Genomic DNA, 15,952 nt, shown 5'->3' on the forward strand with positions numbered 1-15,952 from the left:
GTCCTGTTATTTTGAGTTACAGCAAGCTCAGATGGAAATGTCTGCGGGCCATGTTATATTAGCTGTGAGGATTCTGAAAGTGTATTTCACCCTCTTTCCTACAGAGAGGTGTGCATTAGTAGCTGCTTCCACAGAGACAGTACAATAAACCTGCTTTCTGAACAGTAAATATACGTGGGTGAAAAACATACTATACTAATCGTTATTATTGTATATTGACATACTCCAACTATAGGGGTGACCAGAACACCAAAAGAAAACGAGTAATTCATGGGTTGTTAACAGAATCCCCTGAAAAAACACTTCAATGCCTGCACAGTGTTACCTGGTTCTTCATTTCGAAGAGCTTTCCTTAGGATACATAAATAAGCAAGGGAAAGCCAGTAAATCCATTTGTGTTTTGGCTGTACATCTCACCTCCCATTCCATTAAGGAGAACTATCTTGTGCAATAGCAAATGGAAAATAAATTATAATAATCAAAGAATGCATTTAAAAATACTGTACACAGACAAGTGCCAACTCATAAGCAAATATGATGCTTATAACTACCTCTTACACTGATCTCACTAATCATCTCCCCAACACTTGCCTCATCGCTGGTGTCAGAGAGGGACTGATTGCTTCTAACAGCCGCCACATGCGGCACCATCTTCTCCTCGGCCACTGGTCAGACTCTCCTTCTCACTGTCCAGGCAATTCTCCACCGTCACCTCACCCAAGTGCACTCACATTGATTATTCGCTACGTATGTCTTGGTAATTTGCTTTATGATAAAGACATATGCTTTTGGCACTTATCAGGGCACACCCCTCTGCCCAAATCTACAATGCCTAAGAACAAAACCAAGAGAGTGACAACAGCACCATTGTGAGTCTCCAGTCACTGGCATCCCACCTCACAAAGTGACTATACAATGAAAGCTGTTTTACTCGAAGATTGAACCAAAAAATAATTTGAATTTCCTGTTAACTCTCAACACTACACTTCTCCTAAATGATCTACAGAGAAGAAATCTAAGCCAGATGCATGTATTTCATGGGACCAAGGATTTTTTTCCTGCCTTTCCAATTTCATATTGGAGGCTTGATCAGAAGAGTAGTAACAGTTCTTCACTTGTGATCAGCAAATTCCAACTGCTTGAACAGCACATAATTTAGCCTAAATTTTATATTTCACCTCTCTTAACTCATTATATAAACAGATTCCATAACGTTGTCAGGATGAAACTTGGTTACTATTAGAACAATCACAGGAGGAGAAAGGCAGACTTCCAATCAGCTTTCATGGGCAATGTCCTTGAACTCTGGATTAATACACAGGCAGAAAAAAACTGCTTAAATTCCTTTAAGATGCACCTAAAATTTTACAGTACCAGATATTAAAGAGCTTTGTATCTGTCAAAGAAGCTTCCCAACTTAAATACTTCATCATACAAGAAACAGTGTATTTTAAAACAGAAAAGAGAGGGAAGAAACTGAAGAACATTGTTTAGTCAAAAAATTACCCTGTAAATTGACAAACATAGCCAAAAAAATACCTTAATTACCCTGATAACAGTGGAAGGTATCACCCTAGAAGCCTTCAAGGAGGCTTAAAGTAGGTAGACCTAGCATGGTGGTAGAAGCAGCATTCTCTGCATTGTACTGCTAATACACCTCACTGCTAACCAGAAGGGATGGACTTCCAGGAATAGGAAGTCTGCAGAAAGAACATCTACTTTCAATGGCCTCTCCATTCTTAGTTCTTTTGAGGACACTGTGCCAAGAGGCAAACAGATGCTCTTTATTTATAGGAATACAAAAGAAGAAGGATAGAAACAAAATGGGCATTTCACCAGCTGAGGGTGTTGGATACTGTCTAATCTGAGGTTAGACTTGGAAAGCAACTCAAAATGAAAAGTTTTACAGAACTCAGACTAGATGACCGCAGTCCTAAGAGCCTCATGCATGCAGGTGAACCCATACACATACTTATTCACCCTTAGCTGAGGCTACGTTAGGTCTGACACCAGGTTCTATCTCCTACAAACATCTCTTTGCGAAAGCAGTCATCATCTTCTGGCCCTGAAATAGCTGGTTACATCTGATCATCATTCAGGAAAAGGGAGACTTTACACATTTTAACAACCTCAAGTTTCTCCCTGGAAGAAGTGAAATAAGAAGCATAAAAATGACACCACGGGACCTTATAAGAGAGTTAAGAGCATATTCATTAGAAATGAAATACAAAATACAATGATGCTGCAGGACAGGGGGCAGCAGGCGAACATGACCCCCACCATTCCCTACCCTCACCCCAGTCCAAGGAATCCACCTATATAATACAAATTAGAGATCTCAAACCAGAGGGAGAAGAGGGGTTTTACAAAGTTATTTTCTTGCTATACAGAAAATATATTATTTGCTGGAAGTCACTGCTGAGCTGTTAGGGGCCCTGGGTAAGTCACTGTTCAGGAAACGCCCTCAGGGCACACTGAACCCTACTGCTTCCCCACCAGTTTGCTGAACACATCGTAGATCTCTGGCTTTTCCTGTGCAAACTGCTCAGCTGTATTTTTCTGTAGCCAGTCGGATGAACGCATTTGTTGCTGCAGAAGGCCAATGAGGTCACCAAGGTTGGAGCTACCAGCACAGGTAGGTTCCTGGTGGCGGGACACAAAAATGACTTCATTTGTGCTGTCTGCTTTCCCATCCTGATCTGACTGACAAGGCTGCTCCTTCTCCTCAGCCAGTATCTCCCGCTCCCGCTCTTCCAAAACCTTGCGGATCCGTTGCATACCTGCAGTAGTATAAAGAGGAGAAATGCTAGTGGATTAGTTTAAGCCACAAGTGTCCCCAGATCTGTCAGATCCAGAAAAATTGGAGCATGGAAGGAAAGGGATGAAAAATGGAGAAGACAAGGATAATAATAACAGCATAAGTTTAGGATTAAGGAGAGGAGGAAACAGTGCTGCAGAAATTCCTGTGAGAGGAAAAAGAGAAGAAAACACTACTCACCTAACTGTAGCCGGTGAGTCTTGTCAGCGAAGATGATGCGGAACCATCCAGGTTCACTGCATTCAAAGGCTTTACCACAGGACAGGAGGACCTTGTTATCCAGAAAACGCCTCCAGAGCAGCATCTCCTCCTCAAATGTGCCTGTCCTAAGGTACTAGGAGAGTCAGCAGAAGGGTCAGAGGTTAGTAACACATAGGCTAACTCACTGAGATCCTCATGAACTTGTGATTCCCATGAGGTCTGCAAAGGCCAGGGGAGACACCTTTTACCTCTGAAGTACAGCAGTTGTGATATAAAGGAAGAAATGGGGAGGAAAGTGGCTTGAGAGCACTAAGATTCCTGCAAGGAGGGAAATGCACAGACAGACGAAAGGCAAAGAATGGACAGAAATACCAGGCAGTCCTTCCCTCTGCTTATCAGAAAACAGATGGGGCTTTAACAAGACGCTTATCACAATACAAAACTCTCCTCTAGATGCAGTTGCACCATGTGCCTGCCCTCATCCCAGGAGAAGCTGCCCTTCCTAAGACTACCAACCTTTCGGAAATCAATCCAGACAAAGAAGCCTGCATTGCGGTTGAGAAAAGGAACCCCAAGTGTCTTCAGCTCATCTGTCACATATGTATGGGCAGCTTTTAGGCGGGCATGGTTGGCCCTCAGGTAGACTTGGTTGATCCAATCTGACCAGAAGGAGAAGATAAGAAAAAAAAAAATCACAAATTCACAAAGAATTCAGATCTGTCAAAGATTCCAAAACACTCACAATGCCTTTTTCAATTTCACCCTTCACCTCCTATTTTTGTTTTCTCTTTCCTCAAAAAGCAAAAAGGGGGGCAAGAACTATATAGTAGTTTCACGTCTATACAGAATAATATCTTTTTTACCTTTCTGAGGAAGCTTCCCTACATTCATAGCTCTTAGTTGTTGTGGGCTAGTAGCACTCCATCTAGGACAAAGCTAGAAATCCAGCTGGTTCTACACAACACTGTCTATTTCTATATAAATAGCTATCACACTTCTTCAAAGCTGTTCCTCTAATTCTGCTGATCAGGAGCTCTGCAGCAATCTTTCTTTTTTGTAGAATTGTCAGCCACGTGTTACATGGGCAGCTTCAGGATTATGGAAGACTGTCAATTAAGCTGTACAAACATTCAGGAAAGTAAGAAGAGGAGATCCCCCAGATACCAAAATACAGAGAACAGCAGAGGATCATACATGAAGCTACTGACTCACCTCTGTCTCTAAGCAGCTGTGCAACTTTGTGCTGGACAGGTCCACAAACCCCGTGGAAATAACACAAAGAAGCCACTGCATTAGCAACATCTTGGTTCTCTGTATATAAAGTACCAAAACGAATCCCAGAGACAGCAAAATCCTGCAGGAGGCACAAAGAGATGACCTTATTGCACAGGAAGACCAAGATCCTATTACTGCTGCCTTGTTCTTTCCAGCAGGAGGAACCTGAGGACATCAGGCCAGCCATGCCAGCCAGGAAGCTGTGACATGGGGGCAACCAGCGCTCACCTTGGTTATTCCCCACATCACATGAGTCCGCTGTGGATCAGGCAATCTGTATGTAGAAGGATGCAGATGGGCAGTTAGTGTCATAGGTGCTGAAGCTTTTGGATCACCAGTGCAGCATTGCAGAAACAGAGAGGCAACATTACACAACGACAGACAGTGCAGCATGGAACATCAATCAAGCAGGGAAAATTCAAATCCAACCTAACTTTAGAAGCTAGGAAGTAGTTTTAGACAGGACTTTTAAATATTTCAGATATACAGGTACTGGCAAGTGCTATATTTCATGTGCAGATTTCCTCCACTTATGAAGCTTTCACATATAATGCTAGAAAGCAGGCCTGTGCCAATGTATTTGCCAAGAATTTAAAATCATTTTCTTTCTTTCAAACCCCAATATTTTGCAGGAGATAAAATTCTTCTCTCACAATGTTGTACATGCAAGCCCAGCAACATTGGGCTAACACTTAATCAAGTGTATTTTATTTTCTTGCAAGATAGCACAAAAAGAGAGATAGTACCACTGGTATAAACTAGCAATTTAAAAATTAAAAAAAAAAAAACAAAACAAAAAACATAGTTTTTTTAAAGGTAAGATTTACATAATTTTTCATCTCATTACATTCATACCTAATAAAACCCATTCTCCAGTCTGTAATAGTGCTCTGATCCATGACTATTGTACAAAAAGCAGAAAGTAAACAGCAACAGAAAGTCTTCACAGGCACCAACAGAAATGTGGGAACAAGGTAACAGTGTTTAGGTAGGAAGAAAAGCCTCACTCTTAACAAATGAAACATCTATTTCCAGTTCAGGGAACTGTGGCAAGCAAATACCAAAGCACACATTGAAAAGTGTACCACAACTACCATTTTTTACTTGCTAGATCGCACTTGACAAAATGCATTTGCCATTCAGAAATTACAAAAAAAAATAAATCAGCCTAAGGCAGATTCAGAATTTGCTAGCTCATGACTTAACTTCCAGTCACAAGTGCTCAGCAAGGCATCATGTTGAACCGTCACTAGAAGATGGCCAGGGAAGTAGGAGCTGATTTTACCTGTCCATGCCTAGGACACTGTGAAATGTGGCTGATTCATCGAAAACTGACAGCATGTAGATCTCATCTACTATCACGTGCAATTCATGTCTGCAAAAGGACAAAATAGAGATTACAAAAGATGGATGCTTCTGGTTTAGAAGCAGAGATAAATTCTGGACTGCATTATACACAGAAGAGGGACATCAAGTTTTGCACAACAGAAGCATTTCTTTCACAACTCATAAGGTCTATCATGCGTACATTGAGATATATCCACATGTCACACATTGCAACCATATAATAATATAAAAATTCAGTCATTCTCAATGCACTAGTGAAAGCTAACTCCTGCATGTACTACCCATCTAGAATAAGTTGTACCATTGTCTGCTCAGAATTGAAAAATTTCAGAGAGTATGTACAAACCATGATGAAGCTGGAAGCCCATATTCATCTATTTCTTTTCCTCTGCATATGTAGAGAAATTGCAAGGAAAGGAACTCAGTTTCCTACCAAAGAAGCAGAGCACAATGGTGTTTGCTAGGACTACCAATAAATAAAGCTTGCATTCCTTGATGCAAGCTGCTTTGCTACTCCAGATGGCTGTATGGTCCACACTTCCTTGTCCCCATCATTTCCCTCTCCTCTCTTAAGCCCACCACTGTGTGTGAAGAACAGACTGCCTGAATTAGAAGATATTTACAGATAAATTAAGGAACAGCAAGCAATCCACCAGATTCTGAAAGATGTATCTGACTCAGGATGCCGCAGCCTTCCAAACCAACATACCTTTTGGCAAATTCCAGGTAATCCCGTAGCTCTGACAAGGAGTAGATGTCCCCAAGGGGATTTTGGGGATTCAGAAGAATTAGGGCCTTTACAGTGACACCCTGCAGAACACAAGTAATGCAGTATTAAGAGAGTACCCATCATGGGATAAATTATCAGCCACTCTACTTGTGATACAAGATTCCCCTTAAGCTTCCACCTTCACTTTTCACCTCAAAGATTAGATTTGTATGGGAAAAGTTTTAACCACAAACTAAGATTTTTTAACAATTATATAATTTGCAAAGTAAACTGAGGAAAAATTTTAGAATGAATCTACAATTTTGAAAAGAGGGAGTCTGCCCCAACCACTGCCATCTAGTCAACCAATTAATGAGAAAGATGCTTTCACATATTCTCAGCATGGAAGAGAGCTTTCTCTGAGCTGTATCAGTAATTGGGAAGTAACAAATTACTGAAGATTGCCCATGAATGAGTCAAGAAAGACAGGAATTTAGGTGACATGGATGCAAACTGTTCTCACTGAGAGTACACTCAGTGAGAAGTCAGAGCCAGTAATGATCTAAATATGCAGCTAAACACATATAGGGCTTAGGAAAACGTCAAATTTACAGACTAACTCTTCAGAAAGGCAATACTCATCTGCATTTGTTCTCTAGATTTACAGCTCTCTCCCTCCTGCAAAAACTCTTGGTGGTCTTAGTGGATTCATCTGCACTACTGTGTAGAGCAGTCACTTTTCAGGTAACTCAGCTGGCCTTCCTGAAGGAGAAACCCTGAGTAGTCCCTACCTTTCAATGCAAGCCCAAGTACATTTTTTTGTGTGATATGAATGAGTTACTGTGCTTTGTACACTGTTTCCCAGTTTATCCTTTCTGCTGTGACCAAAACTGGATGGACACAACACGAAGAGTTTCCCCCTAAGATTGCCCCTGAGTTTGCAAGCAGCCTAATCTCAGGTGGTCTCCAAGGACAATCAGAAAGCCAGGTGCTAGGTTTTGAAAATGTCTTGATCTTTGGGCAACTTCTGGGACCTGCCATTTCAAACATATTGTAGACTTAACTGGTAATATGAAGCTCAGCTACACTCACCTCTGCTCTGGCATCCTGCAAGGCCTTTTCCAGTTTTTCCACTGTAAGCTGAAAAGGCCGAGTACTTGTTCCAGTTATCTGAAAGACATCACAAAGATAAAAAAGGCTAAGTTATTTCAATAGAATCTGCCTTGAGCCAATCCCCTGAGGAATGTTCCCCAAAAGAAAATAAAAACCCAGAGAGAATAAAACTACAGAGAGAATAAATAAGTAAATAAATTGAAGAAATGTTCATCACAGGCTGGCCACACACAGAGAATTCTCTGCTTATCCTTGAATAACTAAACCAATGCAAGATCTCCATCTGCTCTTCCACACCTGGAACCATCTTAAGCAGGACAGTACATACTTCTGTCTCCAAGGTTCAAAATGGCTATTTTTTTTCCTCTCAAGAGCAGTTATTCAAAGTAAAATACAAGACTGGAATACAGATTTATGGTCTTGAACAACTCTCTTGCAAATTGTGTGTCCAGTTTTTCAGCAATAAACAGGGAAGATGCCCATGGGCTGCAGCCTATGCCTGTTCTGAGGACGGCTTTCAGAGGTTCCCAAAGCTTGGCACCTTCCAGTATCAACTATATTTTAACTACAGAGGTTGGCATTCCCTTCCCTCATATCTTACCTTACTGTCTAAATAGGCATACACCAGCTTGACATTACCATAGAGGAAGACACTCTGGATGATACCACCATAAAAGGGAGTAGCAATCAGAACAGCTTCTGGAACCGAGAAAACAAACGTGGTTATCAACAGGCCACAGTCCTTCTCTTTCTTCTAATGTACTTCAGCTAAACATGAAAGCTTTTTTACATCTGTGCCCTTTGGAAACACCATAATGTTACTGCCTTTTGCTACACCTCATTTTTACATTAATTCTTTAATCTTCTGCAAGAACCCAAATAACATCAGTATAGCCCACATTTAACCTAACAAACTAAAACAGGGCCCCAAGAAAACAGTGAAGGCAGACAGGGTAAGACACCAAGTGTGAGTGCGTGACACCTGCAGACCATGGCAATGACGAATTTCACAGAACAGTCTTGCAGGAAACAAGAACTTTGCAGTATGCCAACACCAATTCCACTACCTCACTTCTGTCAAATAATATTTAAACAGAGTAACACACAATTTCCCAGCAAAAATAAACATTAAAAATATCTCCCAACCATCCACTTACCCCCTGGATCACAAAGAACTGTAGCTAATGCAGAAAATAAAGAGCCACAACCATTTAAAACAATGACCTACAGAAGAAAGAGAGAGGCTAGTGATAAATCTGTCCATAGAAAGAAAATGCTATAAAATAATAATTTCTGACCATATAACTGAAATATATTTTCTCCCAAATTCTCTAGCATGGATGTTCACAGAATTTTACTGCTGACATGCCATTTCTGACAGAAATAACTTAAATCCCGTTCTTTGCATCAGAAACACTTTGTCTGGGTGCTGTTCTTGATTTTAATAAGCAATTTAGAAAAATATTGGGGAGCAGTCCTGAACTGCTAGAAAAGCAAACTACTTTTCATCAGCTACTGTATGTTGTTGTATCTTTGTGGTAACAGCAGCTCCAGCCTCCTGCCGAATTAGTGTGAAAGTTGCAACCACTGTCTTGTACAGGAGCGGATTTGATTCCTGCTTCTACAAGAGAGATGCTCACAGGTTCCATGAGTTTCACTCCAAGTACTGGGCAGAATCTGCTGCCTTGGAGAAGCAGTGATCAGCAAGCTGATCAGTGGTAACTTCAGTTCACGTGAACTAAGGGCTTCTGCTGAATTAGTGCAGCTGGAAAAGCAACATCTGCACCAGCTCCTGCTGCCTCCAGCACTCGGCAGAGGCAGGACTGAGTCTCTGAGCTCCGCAGCCACCTGTGCCCAGACCACATCCTTCCCATGTCAACAAGTCCTGCAGAGTTTTGGGTCTCTATGCCTTCCTTACAACACTGCTGCAAAGTTTGTAAAGGTCTGTTTTTACAGGCTAAAACTACTCTGGGCTCAATTACAGATTTTTGTCCTGAGCTTTAATAGTAGAATGGGATGAAATCAAACTTGACTGAAACAATGGGCATTCTTTGTCAAGGCTGAGGGATACAGGCACAGTAGGTCCCAGAGCCGAATAAAGAGATGAAAACGTAAAGCCCCACTGAGAGCACTAGCATGAGGAGTTGGCATACAAGACAAAGTGAGGCAATTATACAGTAGACCCAAAGTATTTCGGCTGAAGTGTACATCAAGAGCTACTAAAACGGCTATGAATCAATGCCATTTGCATGATAAAATATTAATAAATCATTTGTTAAAAAGAAAAAAAAAGATTAAACTGTTTGACAAGAAATGGCAATACATTAGAATAGACACCAATGGAAAGTGGGTTACCCACATTTTCTGCCTTAAGAGGTGCAGGGGCCTTGCAGTAATAGGTCAAAAATCGAGCCACCTCCTCCCGTAAACTGAGAAAGACACAAAAGCAAATATTGATTCAGCTTATTCTCCAAGAGGCTGGGCTTCTCCATGTGCACATCTCAGAAAAATAAAGCCAGGACACAGTAAAGTCTGGTGAAAATAGCTAGAAAACAGGATAGCTCAGGCCCATGCCGAAGACATGACTTATACACACAGTAAAGGTGCACATATTTCTGATGAGCTTTAATCAAGACACAGAAGAGAAGGACTGAAGTCCTCAAGCACTCACTATGCTTGGAGAACTGTTTGGAGTTATCTGATTTGGTAAAGTACAGAGTGCTTTTTAAACTGTGTTTGCTTTAGAAAATTTGCATCTTCTCTCACACAGCAGGATTTTTAACTGGATGAACTGCTAGGGCAGCTGATTTACAGTTCCGCAAAGAAAACTATTATTAAATGACCTATTAAAGTTTTAACTAGTGAGTGTAGCAGAAGCTATTTGTATTCATCCATGCTGCTGATCAGGTAAGTAGTCAAAAAGAGAAGCATTACAGAAAAGATAAGACTTACAACATATGTCCCTTCCAGTCGGGGTACTGAAGCAGTAGAGGCTCCATCAGATTCATATCAGCCTGTGTCAGCTGTGAGCAACAAGAAGAAGCATTAAAAAAGCACAGTCACTCATATTGGAAGCATAGAGACAGACTGGATCCACGTACAGGCACACACCTGCATAGACACACACACACATGCAACTTCAACAGTTGTAAAACTGGATTGAGAAAGCCACTGACCATCTAAATGAATGCAGCTTGGAGAAGCAAAGACCAGCAAACTGATCAGCGATAACTTAGGGTTATGTGAAGTATGGGCTTCTGCTAAGTCATTGAAGGCAAAATTTCGCTGCATGGAGATCTACAGGCAATACACACAATGCCCATGACCAAGATGCCTGCAGAAGACTTTCTCAGCAAATGAAGCAACACAAAGAGTCCCAAAGAGAGTTTTGCCTCAGCTCTGGTGACAAAAGCTTTCAGCTGGGAAGTCCCAATTGTGAAAGCTCAGGTCTAGACTGTCAGAAAGAGATAGAAAGGACTTTGAATCACAGCCAGACACATATTTTCTTTCATAAACTTTCAGTATACTAACTTTTTAAATGAATTCTAGCTTTCATTTACATCTCAGTTCCAGGTTACTGCAGCTCATTTGGATCTATAACTCTGATAAGTTTGGTAAGTATTAAAGTGCAATGGGAGCTTTCAAAAGACATGAGAAAAATGAAATTTATCTTCTTCATAGTTCTTCCCCATGGCAGGCACTCTGTTGCTTATTGGGAGTTCATTCTGATCTCTAAGTCAAAATCACCTCAACTGTGGAGCCCTTTTAAATGTTTATATTTAGATAAAGTATGCACACTGTTCTTATCTCAAAATTTTCAAGGTTGTAAATATCAGTGTTTCACATAATCCAGTTCTATGAAGTTGCATGGGAAAGCACAGCTGTGATATCAGCAGAGAGGACATTTTACATAAACAGAAATGGAATAAACAAATATTACACACAATATACCTTCCAACTATTTAATGGCAACCAAATCTTTGAGTTAATATTAAAAAAGGTGAGGGTGGGAGGACACGACAAGTAGGTGATAGTGAAAGGGAAGAGGGAAATGCAACATGCAGTGTGAGTTTCTCACATAATAACAAAACCAAAAGGTTCTGTATGGGTGTTTTAATAACTGGTGCCAAGCTCTGGGGTTTAAAGACACTATCCTTATCCCATGCAGAATTACAACCCGATATTATAAAACTAAAGTTTCTTTATTCAGCTGTAGATGTTCTTGAAGGCTATGTAGCACAGAACTGTGCCTCTTTAGATCTCTCTCCTAAACTTTTCTAAAGGATGCAACATAAAACATATAAGCAGACTTGGCCAAAAATGACTATACCATAATAAAGAGGAAAACCCTCAGAGGTAATGCATTAAGGGCTAAGGAAACCAGATGGGCCAACTGAAACTAAGACCATCTGAGATCTCACACCACAAAATATTCTGTAATTTAAGCATCAACAGTAGAAGACAGAAATCTGATATATTACTTTATCCAGTATTTGTCGTCCCAAATAGCAACAAATTATCTCCCTACAATCCCAGCTGGTGCTGCACTCAGTGAGTCCACACTGTAACTCCAGGCTGTGATGACCGAGAAGGTGGTAACAATATATTTGTTCAATGTGATGCCACAAGCGTGATGGCTCCTCTCACTACAGCCGACGAAGTCTTAGCTCATTTTCATAATAAGGCTAATTAAGCTGCATCTGACTACCATCTCCCTCTGCACTACTTACTGCAGGCTTGGTGTTAGTTCTAAGGGAAAAGGACAGTGAAGGAAGGAAGGCACCACCTACGCAGCCTAGAAGGCGTCTTTTTTGTGCAGGCAGTAGCCCTGCCTTACCTGTTCTTTTAGCTGGAAGGTGGAGTGGTGGGGTAGCGTCCCCCCGAGGCAGTGGAGTGGCAGGCAGAAATAAAACAAGGAACATTTTGAGGGTGCGAACTGGTGGAACTGGAGCAACCACAAACTTCAGACTGCAAAGGCCGACTGTCCAACCCTGAGCCACCTTCCCTCCCCACAGACATCTCCAGGTGGGAGAAACACCCGCCTGCCTGCCTCACAGGCTGCACCTGCGCACTGGGTCTAATGGAAACCATGAAACATTCCTCTACAGCACTGTTCTGTTGTGGTTTTTTGACTTTTACTACTTTTTGGGTTGTGCCACGTTTCATGCCTCGGTGCAACTGAACCAAGTGAGCAGATGGCAGATGACCCAGTCTGATTTCGAGAGATGTCAAGAGTTGCCACCGTTCACTGATGCCACCCTCACACTGCGGGTGAGTTCAGAACTGGGTGTCCCAAACAAGTGACTTTATAACAGACAGATGTGAAGATCCTTGGAATCAAGTAAAGTTCAAAACTGATTTCAAAACATCTGTATTAAACTAACTACTGTCAGCAGGAGAAAATAAAATGCATCTTATTTTAATTTAGTTTTCTGAGCCAAGTACACCCTCAAAGGGAAACGCATCGTGAAGAGGAACAGAAAAACACTCTTGCTCCTATCCTCCCGGAAAAATAACATCAATAAATGTACAAATAGCCAGATCGAAAAGTGACTTCCAACAAATAAAAAATTCGCACTGAAAAACTTTATCAGAGAAAACCGAGCAACAGCAATAACTGCAGGGAAGTGCAAGCACCAAGGAAAAACTATGCACTAAATTCAGTATTTCTTTTTGGAATAGGACTTACCCGCTTGGACATTAGGTCAAAGCACAGTTTATTCTCACTGGTGCCAAAGTTTATTATACCCTAGAAAAAGAAGTCATTTATTGTTTATAGACACAAAAAACATGCGCATACATCACCTTAGCTATAATTACACTAAATTATCTCCCAAAAGCTTACCCAGGAAAAGTCAAAACACAGCTCACATAAACTTCACCATATATAACTCAAGGTGTATCTATGTGCGTGTGTTTACACATATACACCAGGCCCTCAGCTTCTTAGTCAAGAAACTGTCTGTAAATGAATGTGTACCAACAGTTTATAATTCTTTACAGAATATGTTTACCTAATCTTGAATTCACTCACTGGTATACACCTAACTACAAAAGAAACCCTAAAACAATTCTGATAAAACTGACACTTACCCTTCTGCAGCAGTTTTAAAGAAATGTATTCAAAACTTTGTTTATCTAAAAGCATTTATCAGTCCTTACCCTTTCACTTCACTGATTTGCTCAGAAACCACATAAACATGCAGTCATGAAAAGTGGTTAAAACATTAAATTTTTCCCTTTGGCAAGATGATCCTACAGTTCCACGTTTAGGATGTGGCCCTGCTTATTTAGCACTCCATTAGATCTTGAAGAGTTAAAATCTACTACCAGATTTTCATTATTGGAAGTGGTTGGTTTGTTTGTTTGTTTGTTTGTTTGTTTGTTTGTTTTAATGAGAAAGAAAATCTAAGCAACTGTACATTTACGATGTTACTAAAGCACAAGTCCAATTGTAGGTTATATCTGTAAAAAACCTACCTCCTAGACAACATTTGGTAGAAGAGGCAGTTTGTTCCTCATAATGCTCCTTGTATGAAAAACTTCACTGCATTTTTCTATTTTAAACCTAGTTTTCACCTCCCAACATGGTGTGACTGGAGTCAGGGCTAATAATAAAATATTTTTAAAGTTTCAAGTAGTTCAGTGTCTGAATGTGGGATCTATTTAAAAGTAATCCACATATAAATCATTACTTATATTTGCTATACTTGTTACTCCATAATAAAATGCCATGAAGTATTAACACTCAGCCTTTGTGCCACAAGAGGGGTCTGATGAGCTACTTATAACTGAACAGCCCAGCATAAACAGGCAGAAAAAGTGCTGAGCATTAGTTAAAAGTAATTTAAACAAAACAAAAAAACCACAACCAAACAAAAAAATAGTCTACTACTTATTTGTTCTCCTGCACCCATTACTTGCACTAATGAGATCATAATCAGAGATGGTCTTCAGTGGGCAACAGAGGTGATGAGGTGAAAGGAGGTATAGGACCTCTGTTCCTGCAGATTTCTTCCATCTTTCGAGGTCTACTACTGCTACTGGTGCCTGATATGGAACACAGAGCATGCAAACCTGAACTGAATGCGGCATTCATCTTTGATATATCGATGATCTGCAAAGCTACTTTTTATTTCTCTTCCTCAAAAAACTTGACCCACCGTGTACCAGGTGAGGTCAAAAAAACCCCATACCTTTAGCAGATCTGTCAGCAAATCTCTATGAAAGTTTTTTTCCTAGCAACAAAACCAGGAAAAACACTTTGAGGGTCTCACTCACATTGGGGTTCTTGTCTTCATCATACTTGTCAGCATGATAAGCTTTGTACCCTTCCTCAGTGGAGCCACAAAAAAGGTTGGCAATGTTGCCGCGAGCAGAGAGGTAGGGGCTTCTGTGGAAGTCACTGGGGTTACAGAGGCCATGCATGTCAACCCTCCTCTCCGGAAGCAGCCGAGCCCTCATCTCTTGTAGGCTGCCCCCTCCTCCTCCCATTCCAGTCATTTCAGACAGTGCCTGGCTGAAGTCCAAGCCCTGAGGAATCGCAGCGGAGGAGGAGGAGCCGCTATGGCTCTGCTTTAGGATGCTGAGCATCTGAGCAAAGACATTGAACATGCGGAACTCATGCTCCCGCTCCAGTTCAAACCGGCGCTGCTCCAGCTGCATCCGACGCTCCTCCACATCCAAATCTCGCTGAAATCGGCGTTCTTCCATCTGCAAAAAGCGCTCTTCTATGGCCCGCTGAGATGTCAGGGTCTTCAGCAAGAGATCATCCAGTGGATCCTTCACGCGCTGGCCTTTCCGCTTTTTTCTCAGCCGATGCAAGGCAGAGAAGCCAGGCCTGGGAACAACATTCTGGATCCGTGATGAGTTTGCCATGTTGGGCTCACTGAAACCTGTCAATATGCAGAAGCAAGGAAGAAAAATTAAACACGAAGCCAGTAACGTGGCGTGGACTTGCTTTGCTGCCTTCTCCTGCCTTTCCTAGAAACACCGATATACTGTAGGGTTTTACAGGAAAACCAAAGTAAAACCTGTCAGGTACACCCTGAAGTTTGCGACTTTGTTTGAAGCTTGTTTTTAACTTCACACGTTGGGCTCCTCCTTACACTGCCAGCCCCAGCCCTGGCTCTGTACTCGGCCTCTGAATTACCCTGAATGATCGTCAGTTCCCTCCACTGGAGTAGAAAGGAGACCACCACAGCAAAGAGGACATAGCATTTCTTCCGGATCTCAGACATTAACCTCACACTGGCTATTGTTTCTTTTCTTCCCCATCATGCCTTTATCCTCCATCAACCTGTACTAGACTAGTCTGAAATCCCCAGGATTTCCAGACTGTACCCTTTGTGGCAGCCAAGCAACCACCAACTGCACTTTCAGTGCAGGAGTCTCATCTGTAAACCAATAAGCTGTTTCTGACAGTGGCTTTCAAAACCACCTTCTTTCCAAGTCCAAATGAATGCTTAGAAAACCAGGAAATGATGATT

The 15,952-nt window shown here is 41.4% G+C and overlaps 1 protein-coding gene across 2 annotated transcripts in view; it reads right to left on the reverse strand.

Moving 5' to 3' along the window:
• Positions 1-1,763: 1,763 nt before the first annotated feature.
• The window catches only part of ACCS (1-aminocyclopropane-1-carboxylate synthase homolog (inactive)), a 31,246-nt gene continuing 17,057 nt past the window's right edge, over positions 1,764-15,952 (reverse strand). For both annotated transcript variants that reach the window (XM_065064771.1, XM_021284585.2), the window contains exons 2-15: positions 14,745-15,358; positions 13,153-13,212; positions 10,416-10,486; positions 9,823-9,892; positions 8,621-8,687; positions 8,065-8,162; positions 7,443-7,520; positions 6,351-6,451; positions 5,580-5,669; positions 4,523-4,568; positions 4,232-4,373; positions 3,536-3,678; positions 2,999-3,152; positions 1,764-2,780 (exon numbers count right to left, since the gene is read on the reverse strand). In XM_065064771.1, coding sequence (XP_064920843.1) covers positions 2,482-2,780; positions 2,999-3,152; positions 3,536-3,678; positions 4,232-4,373; positions 4,523-4,568; positions 5,580-5,669; positions 6,351-6,451; positions 7,443-7,520; positions 8,065-8,162; positions 8,621-8,687; positions 9,823-9,892; positions 10,416-10,486; positions 13,153-13,212; positions 14,745-15,341 — 2,016 coding nt within the window. In that variant the 5' untranslated portion in view covers positions 15,342-15,358 and the 3' untranslated portion in view covers positions 1,764-2,481. The remainder of the gene's footprint in view (positions 2,781-2,998; positions 3,153-3,535; positions 3,679-4,231; positions 4,374-4,522; positions 4,569-5,579; positions 5,670-6,350; positions 6,452-7,442; positions 7,521-8,064; positions 8,163-8,620; positions 8,688-9,822; positions 9,893-10,415; positions 10,487-13,152; positions 13,213-14,744; positions 15,359-15,952) is intronic.

This window comes from Columba livia, chromosome 5 (genome assembly GCF_036013475.1).
Source record: "Columba livia isolate bColLiv1 breed racing homer chromosome 5, bColLiv1.pat.W.v2, whole genome shotgun sequence".
Lineage (NCBI taxonomy): Eukaryota > Metazoa > Chordata > Aves > Columbiformes > Columbidae > Columba > Columba livia.